The sequence below is a fragment of the Lepisma saccharinum genome, chromosome 3 (assembly GCF_977018435.1).
Source record: "Lepisma saccharinum chromosome 3, izLepSacc3.1, whole genome shotgun sequence".
Taxonomy (NCBI): domain Eukaryota; kingdom Metazoa; phylum Arthropoda; class Insecta; order Zygentoma; family Lepismatidae; genus Lepisma; species Lepisma saccharinum.
Genome location: NC_139231.1, coordinates 104,675,853 through 104,696,149, shown reverse-complemented (window position 1 = coordinate 104,696,149; position 20,297 = coordinate 104,675,853). Strand labels below are relative to the sequence as shown.

Below are 20,297 nucleotides of genomic sequence, written 5' to 3'. Positions count from 1 at the left end.
TAAAGGTTGAAAATAAGTGGACTTGCAGAAACGCCTGGTAACCGAATAAGCCCTATGATGGTAAATTGAAATAAATGTAGCGTAGAGGAAGAACGGCATACTTCCTATATTTTTCGTGTACTTGGTTAGTTTACTAGTTGCGTATTTCATTGATATAGTCTGAGCTTTTCGTTGGTTATTACAATCATTCGCTGAAAAGTCAAGGTCCAAAGACGTTCATTAAAATCATAAAATGTTCGAATGTAGTGATCTGAGACGATCTACTCAGACCATTGTTTTGTATTTAAGAATTATAAATTTCTTCCCATTTTATATTCAAAACGTGTTTTCTTTTTAAGAAAAGAGTTTTGGGGCTAGGAACAATGAAGAGTTCTGGCATGGAGATGTATTCTGAATGTACGCCAAGTGTAAATTATATTAGGAGAACCCTATATGTAGCATTGCTGAAGTTGGAAATAATTCCATCGAGGGATTACACTACCTTACTCCATAGATTCTATTTAGTTGACTACTTTTTTGTGACCGGTCTTAAGAGAGACACTGCAATGTAAAGGACAGTACCTGGTGTCAACTGATTTTTTTTAGCTTGTATAGCAATGTGTGTGTGCGTGTGTGTCTGTGAATTAAGATATAATGATGCGATCTTGATCCCTCCCCCTCTCAAACAATAAGTTAATGTAGTACAGCACTCTTCCTTTTTTACCTGCCTCCCTAGGAGAATATTTCACTTTCAAAATTAAGTCATCATTTGTGATAACTGTATTCTTTACTCCGCAACAATGGTCCGTTAAAACCTCAAGTTAAACTGTGGTATTACTGTAGGTGGACAGAAACAAAGTAATAGTTACAATTCTATCAGCCACTGCCTCTGATAAAGTTTTCCCCTTTCTTTGTTCAGGATAGAAGAATGGGTCTGAAAGATGTACAAAGTAGCAAATGCTGGATATTTTAAGGAACTAGCTCGCGAATTCTGAACACATTTGCAAAATGTCTTCGTAAATTCCGTTGTATGATGGTTAGAAGAAACGAAAAGTTTCGTAATGGCTTCTTTGAAAAACTTCTCAAAATAGAAAACTGCGTCGAACAAAGGAAGATGTCTCCAAAGAATGCTTGTCCTAAGGCTTCCAGGACACCAACAGTGTGCGTCAGCAGCCTCTTGTACCATGCGGCTCAATTCTGTTTACTTCTGCGCCCAAGCTCAGAATCGTCCACCGAGTTCGTCCAAGAAAGACAAAATCCTGGTTCTGTATTAGTACAGCGTCGGCGTATCCTCTACTGAAACCACCCATGTTTTGCTGAGATGTTTGCTGATTTGTGGAGCTTTCGCAGCAGCGGCTGCAATGCTTGTCGTCGGTAGTAAACAGCTCATCGTCCTATCAGCTTCGTCCTGAACTTACATCGAAATGTGTACGTAGACAGTATTCAAGATGTGATTAGCTTGTGAGAAGATTTAGCTCAGTTCATGCGTGTTTCTTTTCTAAGCTTCCCGGCAATGTCGCCGCTTTCATGTTACACCTTTTTAGCTTCTCGCTAACTGACAAGACTAAAACACTTCGCTTCAATTGTGCTTAAGGATCGAGTGTCGGGCAGAGGTTCTTGCGCGTGTGTGAAGATGAAGCAAGTGTCACGTGGCACTGAGTGAGGTGCGATGCAGAACATAGACACAGTGAGGTACTCTAGGGAGGGAAGCCTCCTTGGACTTCTGCAGGCGGTGTGCACGGGAGGATCCCAGGCCCCTCCCATCATGGAAGCTGTCCTCAAGCAACTGGTTCAGCTTGCGTCAGGTCCGCATGGAACAGGCAGCCCCAAGAACGGGGTCAAGACCTGCAGTTGCATTGTCCATTTGGTCCTTCTACAGGTACAGTGGCATTTAACTGACATTTAACATATATTTTTAGCGCTTATGTTATAATTTATCCTGTTTCCAGTACGCTTAAACGAATAGTGTGAAATTTTAATCAAATTTTATATTTAACTTGAATTATGCTTCCTCTAAACTACTGCTGACTCAATTTTCTGCCATATTTATACATATTGTGGACTGTTTCGTTCGTGGAACTTTAATTAACCTGTAATGTACGTGATGGAAAGAACGAAATTGCTTTGGGTTCATTTAATTTGTTCGGGATAATGCATGGTAATGTCAGGTAATTTCGGCTGTTAACACAAAGCCGGTCTTTTCATGTTTGTAAATAGACTCTATTATTCTGATTTCCAAGCCATTTCATGAGGAAAATGGCTCTGAACATTCCATTCAAATGTCATTTCACTGTGTATGTTTTGTTTTTGGAAAATGGAAAGGTTCACAGTTTTGAGAATATGTGCTCGAGACCATTTCGAATGCGCAAAATTGCTAAAGATCGCATTTGTACGTGAAGTATAGCGCCACGTTTGAGGTGGAAAATGCAGTGTTGTTTAGAACTTCTTATGCACAAAGTATACAAGGTAAGGTACACAAATACTCAATTTAATAATGTGTGAAATCTCACTTGGTTTCGCTGAAACTACATTACCAGGCCAGGTTATTCAAAGAATATTTTGATCTATTGAATATCAACAAAGTTTCCCCTTGTCCGCTTATACACACATGCGAACACGCAAAGTGAGGTGCGTTGTTATAGTTCATCGAGTTTGTCAAACGTCTTCAGATTTCCCAACGTAGACATTTAGAGTGCTTTTTGTATCGTTATTTCCTTATTAAAATTTCTGAATAAGTATTGGCTTAACCTGTAATGTAAATAAAAGCATCAAAAGTTCTATATTATTAAGTCATGCCCAAAATGCTGTTAAGAGTGTGATCAGATTGCAATAGTTATGTCATTTGTAATCAAAAGGTCCTCGGTTCCATTCTCAATGGGGTGAATTGCACAGTGGTTCGCTTCGCACTTTAAACGGTTGATTAAGTCTCGATTAGCCTCTATGAGATTAAAGTTAACTTAACACACGCTCCGAGTTACTCCAGAGCAACATCTTCAGTCTGTTCTTGAAAATATTATCTTCAATCTTTCTGGACAAACAGTAAAATGTATTTTTCTTGTCTCGAACTCTGTGCTCACTTATTGACTCCTTCGCTGGAAAGAGGAGAACGTTTCTCTCCCTCCAGCGCTTGAGATGTTCTCAACATTATAACCAATTTTCAAGAGTTCATATCGAGCCGTCGGTGCCGAAATGAGGCAGAGGGAGTCTTTTCACACTCCCAGATCCTCCTGGCAGCGAACCCTAATAGCCTCCTGGAGGAAGGGGAGTTTGAATCTGCTCCAGAGGGAGTGGCGGATGAACTCGGAGGAGCTACGGCAGCTTTTTATCTATGACCCCCACAGGCTTCCTGTGAATCGCTGAACCTTGCACGGGCTTCGTATTGACGTGAAGTGTTCCACGGTTGATACAGGCTTATTCAGTTTCTGCGTTCATCCTAGTGTTCCAATATTCATAACTAGAATGCTCTACAAATGACGAACAGTCGACATTCCTATCGATTTTCCCGATTGAAGAAGAGTAGTTTCTTCGCTCACTATTCCTGATGCCTCACAACGTCGGATCAGCCCCAGTCCTCTCCCTTTGCTCTTTTTCGGCCTACCTTCTTAATATCTCGCCATCTTCAGGCAGCAGACTATACCGGCGATGTACACTCCTTTCCACATAAAGCGGTGCACTCAATAGAGTTGAACACTTGGAGTATGTGCCACTTGATGTGAATGGGAGTGTACGATCAGCTATCTTGTAAATAAACACTACATCTGCAGAGCGCTTATGATTCCGATACATTGGATGAATACCCGATGATGAACCCGGATGAACAAACAATTGTGAATCCTGGCATAAAATATTTAAGAGTGTAGGGACGACGACTAATTCGCGCAATTCACAGATTACTAACACTATAATATAATAACCTGAGCGTGGAAAAAGGTTAAACGTAAATGATGGTGCTCTAAATGTCCGGGACATGGCTGCCACATGAAGGGGAAATGAAGTAAAATTTTAAGTCAACAGGTAAATGAGAAATTTTAAGGAAAATAACAAAATTGCAGGAAAAATTGAAGGTACCAGCCTCGCACATTTGATTCCAGCTCTTTCGAATGTGAATTAAAGTTTCCTTCTTCAGTCATGCAAATTAAAATTACTCCCTTCAAAAACGCATAATTATTTAAATTTGGCTTGGGAGCAGTTAATACCTTCAATTTATCCTAGTTCTAAAATTATAACAACACAACTAGTCTGAGCCTAATTAATAGTAACTGTTGTAATTTGTTTAGGTTTTTTTTTAATTTTTCCTAAAGTGATATCAATAATCTTCATATGCTGTTATTGTTTCCAAGATGACGGGAATTAATATACCAAAAGGGAAATGGTAATTATGCTCTTAGATTGTAGCAGCACTGATCAGGGGTTCTCTTCATAACAAAAGTCCACAAAGGTGAATTCATCTCGTTGCCTGGTTCCCACGTTCGCCTGGCGTATCTCCGTGTGAATGTCTCCAACAACACTATTTGAGTCTTTGTATCATTTATGTTAAAAGTTTACTGAAGTCTTTGTATCATTTATGTTAAAAGTTTACTGATAATTTAATTCTTGGTTACACATCTTCTGGGACACTCTGTATTAAATTCTTCAGATTTTAAGTAGCGAACTGAGAAAAATATTTGTGGGATATTTACGTACTAACCAGTAACTGCTGCCAATATATTTCGTGTGAGCAACACCAAACGGAAGGTGGTTTCTCGGACCCCCCCCCCCCACACACACACACATCTTAAACGAAAATTTCACAAAACTAGGACCACACTTTGAAGAACGCCGCTCCACAACATGGATTGAGCAAACCCAAAGTAAATCTGAAAGTAAGTTACTTAAGGTATTTCTGTGTCCCCCTCCCCTTTTTCCGTTCGTTACGCCCAGATGAACTTCCGTTTGAGACGCCGGTTGCTAATTCTTTCCCTCTTGTCTTGAAGGAGGCAGCAAACGAGGCGCTCGCTCGATTTTCCTAGTGGAAAATTAGCCTCTGGGACGACAGCGCCGCTCCAAAGAATTACAGCTCTCCGGGGAAATAGTTAGACTCGCCGCACAACGCGAAATGTATGGAAATTTGGCGCTCGGCCTCGAGATGATGATATACTGGGAAGCAGGAGACGCCATTAGAGGTACCCTAATGAAGTTCGAAAGGTGCTGCCAAAGAGAGTGGCTGCTGGTTCGTGAAAACAGTGTGAATACGCAGACACTTAACACTGTTTTCTTTGTTCGTTATAACCTTCTCGCCCTTATCAGTATAACAAGAAATTTTCGCACCATTTCGTTACGATGTTGGAATTTGATTCGACAGGCAGCAAGGGAACATTCAAAATTCATGCAGTATGGTATTTCCAGTTTCAGTCAGATTGTTGTATGGTCACTAGGAGAAGCGGGTTGTACTTGAAATGCAAACAGGCCCTGGCAGTCAGGCAACCTGTGTTATACATAGAATTGGCGTGTTGCATACCATGCAAGGATGAACAAAGACAATGCCAAACTGCTTGAATAATGTCGAGAGGGGATACTTTGGTGGCGAATCACGTCCCCTTCACACTTGTTTTCGTCCTGGTATATACTATTCCTTTTACTTTGTTCTGTGTTTTTATATAATTTCACATTTGCTTTTCACTAAAACAAACTTCACAAAAGTATATTCTTTTCCTAACTTTTTATACTTCCACCAACACGTATTAAATTTTGAAAAGTAACATTTACATTGAAGAGCACAGGGCGGGGGTAACGGACTGTCAAGAGACTGGGGGAATGGAGGTCCAGTCCGTCTCTATATTTTGGCATCCTCACTTTGGATGTATACTGGGAAAGTGTTATCATTGGGAAAGTTGTATTTTGAAATGTTTACTTCATTTTTCCACTGCATTAATGGAAGCGTCTCTAATTTTCCAACATGAAAGTCTCTTATGTAACGTCATGTAATGTAAGAGATCTTTTTGAGCCTACAGACCAGTGCATACAGATAAATGTAGAAGTTTGTTGTAAATCTTGAAAAATTTTAGTTGAATATTTTTAAAAATTTATCACTTTATACAGGGTGATTTTTTTAAAACTCATGGTTTTCTTTGTTGTGTAAAATTTGTAAATGAAGTATTATTTCCATGCGGTTTGTGGCAAATGAATAAAGAAGGATGGGAGATTTATTGGAGTACGTTTACCGGTTTATATGCATCCCGGGTAATATCGCCCACGCCTCAACAAAAACAGCAAATATTCACCAGTGTACCTTTCGCGTCTATATGGTCTGGGGGTTTGGATGGAGTGCGGAGGTTTAAGTTTCCTCCTGTATATAGCACCGTTGTCATTGTCAACAATAACAGAAAACTGAGCTGTTATATTGTTGTGCTGGAAAGTTGTGTGCTTTTGCGTAATTGTTGTGCTGAAAATTTGCGTTATTGTGATCAGGACACACAGTAAGAATGGTGTACTCCTTGCAGGAACGTGTGTTTATCGTGAAAAGTTTTTGGAAAACTGATTCTGTTGTTGCTACGCAAAGGGCATTTAGAAACAAATTTGCCTTACGTTCTGCCCCAGACAGGAACACAATATTGTCGCTAGTGAAGAAATTGGAAGAAACAGGATCGCTTCTGAGTGAGACAGGGAAGCATCGGACCCCGCGGGAAGGTGTTGTGGAAGGTGTCAGTGCTCGACTCTTGAGGTCGCCCAAGAAATCTCTCCGTCGTTTGTCACAAAAAACCGGCTATAGCTATTCAACATGTCAAAAGGCAGCGAAAACTGCGAAACTAAGGGCGTACAAAATTACAGCTGTTCAAGAATTGAAGGATCCAGATAAAGTTAAACGTGTAGATTACTGTAATTGGTTTTTAATGTTTATTGTGCGTAGTAATCCTGATATTCTGAAAATAACGTGGTTTACTGATGAAGCCTGGTTTCATCTCTCTGGGTATGTTAATTCTCAGAATACACGGATATGGACAGCTGAAAATCCACATAGTGTAATCGAAATTCCGTTGCACTCACAGAAAGTATGGCGCGCTGTCTCAGCATCACGTGTAGTGGGTCCAATCTTCTTCAATGAAACAGTGAACACAGAGCGGTACAGGGCAATATTCATGGAATTTGTTGAAAGTTTGGACGACATTGAACTCACACAGGGTTATTTTCAACAGGATGGTGCTACATGCCATACATCGCATGACAGTATGGCACTGATTGAAAGTTTCTTTGCGAATAGGGTTATTTCAAACGGATTGTGGCCTCCGAGGTCTCCAGACTTACCTTCACCTGACTTCTTTCTGTGGGGCTTCCTAAAGGGACGTGTGTACACAAACAATCCTACCTACATCCCTGGAAATGTTGAAGCAGAACATTATCACTGAAATTGCTAACATTAGCGCAGAAACACTATGTAGGACAGCCCTTAACATGGAACGGCGTGTTCGACTTTGTTTACAGGAAGGAGGTCGACACTTTCAGCACCTTCTTTAAAGGTGAGATGTTATGTCATATGTCTGTGCCATAATTTTTATGTTTTATTTATGTTGGAGTGATTACAAAAAAACAACAACTCATTTTCATTAATTCAGTTTAGCAAAAATCCAATACTTCAATGTTATTTTAGGGTACACTGGTGAATATTTGCTGTTTTTGTTGAGGCGTGGGCGATATTACCCGGGATGCATATAAACCGGTAAACATACTCCAATAAATCTCCCATCCTTCCTTATTCATGTGCCACAAACCGCATGGAAATAATACTTCATTTACAAATTTTACACAACAAAGAAAACCATGAGTTTTAAAAAAATCACCCTGTATATTGTGTCTTGCATCTGTATCACTTTTGCTTTAGCTTTCCTTTCTACGGGACAGCAGAATAATAATTTATGCCACAATTTCTGTTCCATTTTTGTTTTTCATATTTTAGCGCACGTCATGTTTTCAGGCATATTTTGCTAGTTTTTAGTGCTTTCACGTTTGTAATTCTGGAGTTTTTGTGATACCTGTAAACAAGACGTAGAAACGGACACGTCCGTGAATACGTTATGTAAAGGCAAATTATTTCGTTCTCTACCCTCCTGTCCCATTAAAATGGTATATGATGGTGGCGGTACCAGTTTGAAGATTGTATTACAAGAGTTTAGTACTTGGGTTGATTCGTTTAATAAACAGATCATTTTCTCCATTCTATTCTTCTCTCTGCAGTAATTTAACCGCAACCTGGGTTTTGCACACGAGAAATCCAATCATATGTCTTACATAAAATAGTAAGAACATATCCAGGAAATTTACTGCCGATTGCCTTCACGCAATAACTGAAGCACCCATCTTTTCACCTATCCAAAGCCAAGGTTATGCCTCGCCAACCGTTTTCCATTTCATTGATTACTAAGTTAATACAATGATCTACTAAATCATATTGACTTATATATTCAAATCAAACACGTTTTTACAAGGCTGTTGTGTAAGAATATGCAAGTCAATCTTCTACACGTAATTTTTGTTTCGTTATTTGTCATATCCCTATCCAATTTAAAATGCCCTCATGTTGCATTTGACATTATTTGCTAAATAAATTAAAAAAAACCTTTCTTTTAACTTTTAGGGAATCAATAGCAAAAATTCATGTTAGTCTTTACTAAATGTGGTACTTTTAACGCTAAACTAATCGTCCCGATTAGATCAGAACCTTTTAAAAAGTTGTTAATGAACATTAATTGATTTATTGCCTGTATAAGAAATTGTATGGTCACCAACGAGTATTTTTTGTTTTGGTGTTACTATTTTTTTTTTCGTGCAAAGGAGGGGGGGGGCACATATTTAATAGAAATGAAAATTGTGAGAATAAAATGATCACAACATAGAACTTTCATCTCATGATTTATCATCAACATTTGCTTCAGGCATCACATTATCCTGATAGGGCCCATTTGGGATACAAAATCATGCTTTTGTTGGTGCAAATGTTCAGTTTTCTATAGCATCTAGCAATGTACCGTGCGTCCATTTCGATCTGCAGCCGAGAGATCGGGAGAAACGTGGCGGGCGGCGCTGACGGAGGTGCCGACATTTGCGGCCTGTAATGCCCGCATATTTTTGTGGACATATGCAGACATTTATATAAATATTGCAAAACTAGCACTAACCTGTGTTATAAGAGTTGTTCAAAGTGATGTCCACCTACACACGTCTCGACACGAGTCTGTTTTCACGTAAGTGTCATACATAAAAATTCTTTGTTCTAACGTGAACCTTGCGGCTGGCATTCCAAACGTCTGACTGACACAACACACATACACACTGCAATAACACAAACAAGTAACGGCAAGTAACCAAGAATAACACTCTTATGCACAGTACGAAATTAACACGCTCTTGGTTTACATCTGCCTGCCACTATATTCACAGCTCTGTAGTCGCGAAGGAATAAAAAACTTGAGCTAGGAGATTTCGGATTGCAAGGAAGCTCACGAACACCATTAGCTTTTAACGGTTCGTCTGCAGCGTAATCTTGATACAGTGTTGCACATTCGAAACCTCCAAACGATCCCCATCGACACAAAACTCTTTCAAGGATATAAACTTAAGCAGGACGTTACTGGTCAAAACTATGATTAAAATGTTTTACAGAGTATTATCTGTGGCTCTTAATATAATTTCTAAAGCGTATTTATTTGTGTATATAAGGGTGGAACTTGGAAGAATTACAGAAGAACTTTTGCGTGTTATAACACAGGTTAGTGCTCGTTTTGCAAGATGTCCACAAAAATAATCGGGCATTACAGGCCTCAAATGTCGGCATCTCCGTCAGCGCCGCCCGCCACGTTTCTCCCGATCTCTCGGCTGCAGATCGAAATGGACGCACGGTATAATTCCATGTTTATTTCTATCTGTTATTCCGACAACGCTTGACACTTTTTGTCTGTGACATAACTGTGTGAAATGGAATTTCTCTCTCTACTGGTAACTTTTAAAGCTTTATTGGTTCATTTTGTTTCGTGTAATCTGTGGGCTTAGCATGAAACGTTTTCCTGCTCCAATAAAAGTTCATATGTGTTTTTTTTTTTTTGTTGGTAATTCGGTTTGATTTTGTGTGCCCCCAACCACTGTCATGCTTCACGAGGAATTATATTCGTATAGCAATGCACCGTATTGCGTGAAATTGTATTGTAGCTTATTGTAAAGAGCATTATTTGTAGTTTTGCTGGTGCTGCTTGAATAAGTGAGTATTTTGTTCGTAATTATTATTGATAAATTTGTTTTTGCCCTTGTGCCGGTATTGATTATGCAGATGTTTTGCAATAAGGCCAAATATAATTCCAAAACAGACTGTTCTCTACTGAAGAGGTTCTTGTCAGAGTAGAAATAAACATGTTTGAAATCTTTTTTTTTTTGTACTAATTTACACGATTGAAATTTTCAGTTTTCTTTTGCGTTTAGATCCCTATTTTTTACAGACGCTACAAGTGTTATAGCTTATCGGATTTCACTTTAATTTTTGCATGATTGCGCTACCTGGTCGATAGTGAAGTTGGGTGCATTCTCTCTCTCTCTCTCTCTCTCTCTCTCTCTCTCTCTCTCTCTCTCTCTCTCTCTCTCTCTCTCTCGCCTTCTTTACATGCTGTTAGGGGTGTAAGAATTTGAGAGTTTGACGGAGTTCATGTTCGCCTATATGTAGGCTTGAAACTACAGTTTGTTGGATTAGAACCGCTGAAAATGTGGGAATCGAAACTGCAACTCAGGTTTATAAATGGATTCCACATTTAAAAGGGATGAATGTTTTATGTGAATGAAAAAATATTTGTAGCCCAGAATAATTTTGAATCTGGTACAGAGGGATCCACAAGTATCGCTCGGCGAATTGTCAATGATTAATTTCTTCAATTTTTCTCTTCTATCCTACGTGTTGTTATGGAATAGATTCTTACGTATGTTTGCGCAAAGGTTGTCAACAGCTTGTTTGGCGTTTTGTTTCAATTCTTGAAGCTCTCATTGCGTAAAACAAGGAGAGTTAACATGGCAATAGACAATTTGCTCGGTAATACTTATGCATCTCATTGTACATGCTGATCGTGCCAGAAATAAATCACCCTCTCATCACCGCTAGTTTTTTCTTCTGCTCCAACTTTCGCCCCTTTCTCAAAGCCTTCTTGTGCTATCGATGTATTCCCTTAAGCGATCTTTAACCATTTCTTCCTTATCTCCCCGGCGTTTCCTTATGTGGGATTTTCACGTCCGTTCCTATCGCTGCCCTTTATACGTTCCTTATCTCCCGCCCACCCTTCAATTACCCGACGCAACTTCCCTGCTGCTGGGGGTCCCGCGGGATCCGAGTCCCTCTCCGGAGCGGGGATAACGAAGAATAACTGGGATTCGGAGAATCGGGGAGCGCTGCTTGTAATGAGAATCGGAAGTGGCCCAAGCTCATGAGGCAGGGACTCCTAAGTGAGGACTTTAAAATGCAGAATTCATGAATATTGAATATTCCTGTTGGGAGAATCCAATCGTAAGGACTCGGGATTTTTTTTTTTATGGGAAATACCTTGGCTCTACAGTGGTAGGCCGCGGACCCTTATGTATAAAGATTCGTCTGTTGTTTCCACCGAGGTGGTTGGTTTTGGACTGTTCCATTTGCTTTTGCTGTGAACAGGAAGGTGCAGTAAGTCGTGAACATCTGGAGCCTAGGATCTTAATGAGAGTAAATTTGAATGTTATACTCCTACGAACTAGGAATTAACATATTGCATAATTTTCCTTCACCTACAGCCACATTCTTGTTGAAATTAATGTTGAAAACGGAGCTTAGTTTAAATGACTACCATGTCCACGACACATTACATTATTTTAACAATCAAAACATCCCACATCCCCCGTCCAATCAGTACACGCTATTGGATGACCTAACCAATCCCTAAATTGAGTTATTTCATCGTGTTTCAATTTGGAGAAGGAATAATGTTTTATACCAATAATAATTATAAGTACATACTATTCATTATTTAGGTAATAAACCTAGTTCTACGCATGTAGACAAATTAAGTTTCTTTACCCTTTCTTATTTATAATAAAACCTCACATCAAACATTCATAGTTCAATTTGAAAATAAAATCAGCCATATCCAATCAATATCCCCTTTTAGTTTGCCTGTTTTTGAACCAAGACTCATGCAAGACGAAAAAAAAACTTCCATACGTGGAACATGAAAAATTAATAACGATACACTTGCATTGCACGGTTTATTAGGTACAGTTTTTCGCATTTTCTGAAAATTTAACTCGTGTGGATCGGGAGAGTTTTCAAACCAAGCAGCTAATTTGTGAATTTTCTTGTATGTAATACGTTTCGCTTGTCATCTGTCGTGTGTCGTTTGTCGCTTCGGTGTGAAATCTCTCAACATTCATTAACGCCGTGACCCTATCAAATGTTCCATCTGAATAAGAATGTAGAAATCAATTTTTCTTCTCATTATACAACATGTCAAGAACCTAAATAAAGCCTGTGCGGTTCCGTGGGTGTGTGGTAACACTCGCTTTCAATTGTGTGCATCCGTACGTAGGCGGCATGTACTGGCGAGCTGACCCAGAAAACATCTTGCATCGATTAGCGTTCAGTCGCGTGTTAATTGTACGCAATGTATTGTTCTGACTTAACTACATCGAGTCTGTGTTCCACGATAAAGAACACGATTTATTTACGACAAAGTCGTAAATAAATAAATAAATAAAGTTTTATTTTTCCATTATGTACCGTGTAACAAAAAGTAAAATCGAGCACGCATGTATTTATCTTGAAATATTCACGTCGGTTTGCTGTCAACTGTTGAATTAGATTAGATTATACGTGCATTTCGTGATGCAGAAAAGTGTCGTACGACAGAAGCAAAACTTGTTTCGATGCAGTAATAGCTCATGACCGCGTATTGTGTGTCTGAAATGTCGTGATTAAGATGTGTTTATATATAAGCTCAAAAATAGTAAGTACATACGATTTAGACCCCGCGAAAAGCATTGAGGCATGTACGTATACATGTAAAGAGATGTATGTACATATTGAAAATTTGCCGCACATAGAGTACCTGTTCCCCCTAAACTGGACAGGGAATGGTTTCTGGAATTCGACGCCGTTGTAGATTTGAAGGATTTTTCCGGCCGCCTTGTATTTTCGGAAGCTGGGGGCCGATTCCCAGGAGCCCGACGGACACTCTTTCCGTTTCGCGCCGCCGACTCCTCCTCAGATTGCCGATGGATGTTCTCCTCTTGGAATCTGGGTTTACATCTCTCCAAGGAGAAGGCGAGCCAGTTGCCAGAGGAACGAACCATTAAATTCCGACTGAAATATTCACCAGGTGACGTACACTCGCAAATGAGCTTCCTCCGTGCCCCATTAAAATTACAATGGGTGAAGCAATTTTGTTTGGATCCGGGGGAAAAACAATCTTAGTTTGTTGAAGATTTTCCTCTGCGAAGTTGCGACTTGCAATTCAAAATGTTTCTCTTTTACATTCCTAGGATATATGCAGCGAATGTCGGAAGACTTGTTTCAAATTCACCTCTGCTTCTTCGCTTACACGTAACATTTGTGGGTACTCTGTAAAGTAACAAGAACATCTGGCGCAGACAGCTAAATGTCAACCTCCCTTCCATGTAGTACGCCCTGGACTGCGTTTTGCAAACTAGCGAGGCTCTGGCGTCGGGACTCACAGTCAGCATAATCCTCCGTGGGACTCATATTGTGTGCTATCCTTGTCTCTTCATCCATCTAATTTTATCACCATTCATGCTCATCTTCGCGTTTAGCCGAACGTGGCAGAAAAGCGCAGTAAAATAAATCAATCAACCAATACTTCGAAAAATTTGCTGAATGTACGAAACGTAGACGCTTTTTCGAAATTCTTCAATTCCGAAACCATTTGATGGACATGTAGTTGTAAGAGCCTTCTCCATAGTTTTTCGTAGGCGTTTTCTCGTGTCACGTGAAGCCACAAAGAGCCAATGTTCTGATGTGCTCATTATTTTGAAAGTCATCAATCCATTCTGCGTTATTTCATCCCCTTCAAGATTGACCTGATCGTATCAGCAAATGACGTCAAGCATATAATCCTTCAACTTAGTTAAAGCAAACTCGTGTACATCGTATTGTTGCTGCTTTAAAATAGTCACAAGTTGGATGAAAGGTGAACATATAGAAGTGCAACGAATCTGAAAGTATCATCACGATTATATTCTTCTCAGTGTTGCCTTCGCGAATGTCAGATTTGGTGAGCATATTTTCGAGAGATTCACAGAATAGGATACGGATGCGCTCGGCCACGATGTAATAAAACAAATGAATTTTTGTACTCACGTTTGTTTTTAATAATCCGCCGTGTTCGTAAACACCAACGAAACTGGGTGCGTTTGGCATCGCATGGTAGTTTCGCTCGTATGGCCCATTGGTATTAATTATTGGTACATGCAGATATCGCGAACGCTAATGTCGCCCTGCCTCGTTGCTGAACTCCCCGAGTAGTTAGAGGCCCTGTTTTCATTACCCATAATCCTCTGCAGCACAGTTATCGAGCATGATTCATGGTGCTTGAACTAACTGCGAGGAGGGTTGTAATTCGTCTGCTACCGGAATTTCGGGATTGGAATCGCCTTCGGACTTTTGTTCCATTGTGTACTTGCTGGAAGGGCATTGCAAGTGCCATCTTACGTAAACTACGTCAGTTACAAACGGGCGTTATTTTTCGTTCCTTCGTCGATTGATTTGGACTATAGCTTGTGTGGAAATAAGTATCTGTATTTTTTCCTTGCTCCAATGTTCCTCCACTTGAATTTTCAGATAAGTACAATCGCCGGTACCGCACATGTCACGCTATTACTGTAGAAGTGTGTATTTTATATAATTCAAAGGTCAGACCGCATTTGCACTTAAGAGACTAATTATTATTGAATTTCCTGCTGTGTTTCTAATGTTCATAAAATCGTAAATATGTCACAGACCATGTTGGAAATTAGCGTTAGAAATTCGCAAAAATTGAACTACTTCCTCCCCCCCCCTCCAATATAGCCCACAGCTCCCACATGTATTATAAGTCCTGTTATCTAGCCTAACTATATTTATGCGACCATTGGAAATTTCAAAAGCTCTTAGGTTGTTATTCTTTGTTGAGATTCAAATTTCTGGTCGAAGTTTAGCACAGACGTCCATGCACTAAAATTCATTTGTTTACGTAGAAGACAAGCATACAAAAAGGAAGGAAAAATAAGGAAGAGACAGAAAGAAAAATACAAAATGATAATTTGGTGAAGGTAGGTCGAAGAAATTTTGTGAAATGTAGTCCAGGCTTAGCAAAATATGCGAGATAAGATAAATAGCAGGGTGGCGACAGACCTGGAAAACCGGGAAAAGTCAGGGAATTTGAAGTGTCAAAAAATGTCAGGGAAATGTCACGGAATTTTGTCTTGATTGACATTTTTATTATTATTATTATTATTATACATATCGTTATGGAACTCTGCATGGGAACAGGAAATCTTGTTGCTATGTTTCGGCCTCACCTTTTAGGCCCCTTTTATGCACAACACAAACACGGCACCAGTGATGGCAGGAGCAGAGGGAGGAGATAAATTTCCGGAGGGCCAGAATAATCTATTAAGCCTCTAAATATTAAATGGAAAATGCATTGAATTATCACTTTTTCTTGTCCGTATAGGAGTACTAAGGGGGACGAAAGTGTCAACAGATGGAGAGGATGGGAGCGGGTGGCGCCGTCCGATAGTTGTCGAACGTCGTAGTAAGGCATTTTGTTGGACAAACTGAAGGAACATGGAAACAAGTAGGCTCCATTGATACATACTATTTTTGCCGAATATCGCCACCCGACAAAGTATCTCACTACAACGTGCGACAGAAATTGGATGCATGGCCCTCTTATGGAATGGATTTTTGTTGGAAGTTTTTGGACTGCAACATCCAACAAATTTCGCATTCGTAAACAAGAGCTTTAGATTGCAAATATGCTGCTGGAATTTTCTTACTCTTCTGGCTCACTTCACCTTATTTAATGTAGCAGTGCTTACAAAGGTTTTCTTTCATCATCCTGACGTATTACTGGTTTCGCACAAGTTAACATACATTTACAATGACATTGCACACTATTCTTAGATATAAAGAAGAACCCAACAAAACTGGATATATATTGAATACTATCACCAAAAAGTGAAACATAATTCATAAATTGATGAACGTTATAAAAAAAACTGCCAGCCCTGCTAAATTTTCACTTTCCATCTACTGATTTATACGAGGGGTGCCCAGGAAGTAATTTCCAGTTGGTAGGGACCTTGATTTTTCACAAACGCGAAAACCGTGAGAAATGTTAATTGCTGCAAAGTTGTGTTTATGAATGTGCAGTGATGTCTGGACACATTTTTCGCCCGTTCGAAATATCGAAATAACGTAAATTTGGCATAAAATGCGAATTGTTGGCTCTTTTAGCGATTATTTTTTCTTAAAAAAATGTCCTAAAACAACGAGAAATTCCGTTAAATCCAACGTTCTTGTCTTTTCTAGGCTTAAAGAAACAAAATGGGCCATATTTGTGTACATAGAAGGTGCAAGTTTCCAAATATTTTATTCAAGAGTAAACTATAATGCATGTTATACATAGAATAATTTCGACAGCCACATTAAGTCATGTATTTCCCACGATTTTTTAACTTCTATCAAAACAATTAGCATCACAGAGCAAAGTGGTAGGGCTCTAACAGGAGACCGAGAGCGTATGTACCATCACACGGAAGCTGCATCTTCAGTATTTGTCACGCGATATGTGTTTTGTATTACCAAGCTAAGTGCGCACCATCAGCATTTGTCGAGCGAGAAATAATGGAGCTCAGTCGTTAGGGCATCTGACTACCATGCGGAAAACCCGGGGTCGATCCCCTGCGGGGGAGGACCGGGATCCTTTCCACCTGTTCAAAATGCTCCGTGCCCACCCAACGTCGTATCAAGCGGGTACCTGGATCAAATTTTGGGGGGAAAAGTTAGCCAGGAGCATGGTGCTGATCACATCACCCCCATCTTCGGCCGTGATCTAGAAAGTGTGGGGTCTTAACTCCACACCCCCTATATGCCTTTATGGCTTGGCGCTAAGCACTAAATACTTTCTCAAAAATATGTTCCAACTTATCAAACTGTCACGAAAATACGTAGACCATGTGACCTACAATTTAAGATAATAGTTTAAAGGCACAATTTAAGTATAAGTTTTAGTATGTTTGGCAGAAAAATGTTCTAAAACAAAAACGCGAATTTTGGGAAACGTAACATTTACAAGTAAAAAAAAAGATAATGCCAATTTTTGGTGCCATAAAAATATATCGGTATCTGTCACGTGAGATTGATTGATTAAAATTTTTTTGGTACGTCACCACTTATGGTCATTATGCACCCTTCAGTATATACGGGGAAAATTCCATTATCTAAAACCCTTACCTTAAAATTAGAAAGGGTGTATGGAAATTAACTTTCCCAAAATAACTTTCAAGATATCAAACTCTCAGGAAGAGGCGTAATCCATGTGACTTACAATTTGAAACAGTAGTTTAAAAACACAATGAAGGTATAATTTCAGGTATTTGCCAGAAAGTGCGCTAAACTGAAAATGTGAATTTTGGGAAAAATAACACCGTATAGTAAAAAAACAAAAGATAAGAAATACACCAATTTGAAAGAAAATAACAAGAAAATCAAGGTCCCTGCCGATTAAGCATAAATAAGGCAAGAATATCAGTAGTAATAATATTGCATTAGTAACAGTGAGTCCTAACCTAATTTTTGGCATAATCAACACAGTTGTTCTGGCATTTGTCATAGCATGGCACTAAATTTTGTGTGCCCATGGTATGTGTGTCTGACAGCAAAGACTGGAACTATCTACTGCAGTGTAGCTGTCAAATCCTTACCCTGCCAGAAACTTCTCCAGTTAAACAAAGAGATGAAAGTCGGTACATTGAAGGCCAGGGCTGTACAGGGAGTGGTCCAAGATCTCTCACCTGAAGTACAGCGCCTTGAATAACGTAGTGTGGAAAACGGCACGGTTCTGCGCTCTCTGGCTGGTTCCACTCGAAAATGATCCGCTAGAGGCGCTTGTGTTGGACCCGGTGCTTGGTATTCGTCTGCTTATAATGGAAGTAAATGGAGTTTTCGCTGGAACGTCTGATTCTTTTACATGAAGCATTTCTATGAATGTGATAATTGCTATGATATTTGGTACAGTGGTCGCGAAGATACTAACGAACATTCTAGACAGTCGACCACGTCCTGTTATCGTCATACTTTCGTTAATAATACGTGAGAAAAAATACGCGTGGAATGCTCTTGGCAACTAAATTTTTGTGTATGAATTAGGTTCATTATTATTATCATCATCATCATCATTTCTTTTAAAGATATACACACTGAAGCATTTGTATTTTTGATATTTACTGTCTCTTTTCTTCCGCTTTAAACTAATCGCGGCGATGATGATAATGATGATTCCATGAAACGACAAGGGGAACCCCACAAAATTTTCTTAGTGCCATCGACATGAGTGTAAGGAAACTTTCAAACCAATGGGACAAGCGACACGGGATGTTCACACTGTCACACTAGTGACACACACTTCCAGACTGTAAAACAGCATTCATTGCACATGAGGGTCGAAACAGCAAACGACACGTTCATATGTCGTATTCGCATGCTACTTGTTTTTTCGGTCGGAAAGAAGGGTGCTCAGCCCGAAGCGACGCGCTACAGGGGGAGTTCCCAACGTGACAAGCGACAGCCTTGAAGCGGCATTTCAGTCTATTAGCAAGCGTTTGCTGCTAATTGTGCGAACACCAGATCTAGGCGACATGATAAGCCACACGTGTCGCTGTCGCTCAAACTGGGCCATTTCCTCAATAGCTTGCAACGTGTTGCCGTGGTTTGTTGTTCGCGCATGCGCGATGGAATGAGTGTCTTGCTTTAGGGATATTGCGCACCAAAGCGGCACGCGACACTTATCGCTTGAGGATTTCACCAACCGAACGTTGGCCTGTGCTGCCCGTCATGTCTTTACAATGTGAAATGTTGCTCTTGATTGGCTCGTTTTCAAGCAACATGTGTCGCGTCTCGCTTCGGTATGAAAGTTGCCTTGGACCGAAGGACCCGTGTCGCTTTGGTGTGAAATCCTCGTATCGTTTGTCGCGTGTCGCTTTGGTGTAAAATCTCCTTGAGGAGACGGTGCAGTCAGAGCTTGTGTCCCTACGGTTCGAAAGGCTGCATTGATTACGGACTGCTCGCTTCCAAGCGACACTTGTGGTTTGTCGCCTCGGTATGAAATATCTCTCAGGATACTATTTATATTCTAATAACATAGAAAAATAAAACTCTAGTACACAATCCAACACCTGACGTCCGGAATCACTTTGCGATGTTTCTTCTTGTGTTACGCATGCTATTTATTTATTCATGTCAATGCTCTAGAAGGAATTCTAAGCTGATGTAATTTTTCATGTTTTCGAATATCCAAGAGGTTTTAGGAAAATTTGAAAAAATTCGGCCTTACGGCTGCCCAAGGTCCAATAAAGCCTTAAACAGGCATGGTGCATTGGCCATCACGTGATGTGTAGGAGTGAAGGTCATGGTTTCATAATGCCCTGTACGTCCTTGAATAACAGAAAAACAAACTTCGTATTGCAATCAGATTAACGCTAGGAGCAAAGTGAACTCACATTTATATTGTCCACACTAAAAACTTGACTGGAGCAATGACTGTCAATTTTCGCTGCCATTTTCCTACCGTAAAGAATACCATATTTTAAAAGTATTAACGGCCATTTCATAGTTACCCTTATTAATGCCATTTTAGTGTTTTAAAAATATATATTTATTGTGAGCGCAACTATTTTATAATCATTATATCTCTATATTTTCACATTATAAAGTTTTGCGAAAATTTAATAAAAAACTGTTTTTTTCCCCTAAATAAACGGCAGACTGTTAAATTTTAACTGCAAAATATTATACATATTACGGTAACTTCTAACAGGGAAGTACACAATCGTCAGTTTCGATCTCAACCCAAGACCTCGCATAACACGAATGAAAATCTATACGTAACGTCGCCATTTGTAGTCCTTTGTATTCACAAGCGCCGGTGTAGCATCGGTCGGAGGCAGTAAACATCGTCATAAAAATTCACGTGCGAAAACAAAATCGTGTTTCCCCATATTGCTCATTGCTCCGTCAGGGGCACTTAAACCTTTTCAAAATTGCCCGTGAAATGTGCAGGTATGAAGAC

The 20,297-nt window shown here is 39.7% G+C and overlaps 1 protein-coding gene across 13 annotated transcripts in view; it reads left to right on the top strand.

The window, feature by feature from the left end:
• Liprin-alpha (PTPRF interacting protein alpha) overlaps window positions 1-20,297 on the top strand; it is a 575,925-nt gene that overhangs the window by 379,702 nt on the left and 175,926 nt on the right. The window contains exon 1 of one of the 13 annotated variants that reach the window (XM_083119081.1): window positions 920-1,858. The exons of the other annotated variants lie outside the window; for them this stretch is intronic. Within the exon in view, the coding sequence (XP_082975207.1) occupies window positions 1,649-1,858 (210 nt within the window). The 5' untranslated portion in view covers window positions 920-1,648. Of the gene's footprint in view, window positions 1-919; window positions 1,859-20,297 lie in introns of those variants that run through there. 13 annotated transcript variants of the gene reach the window in all.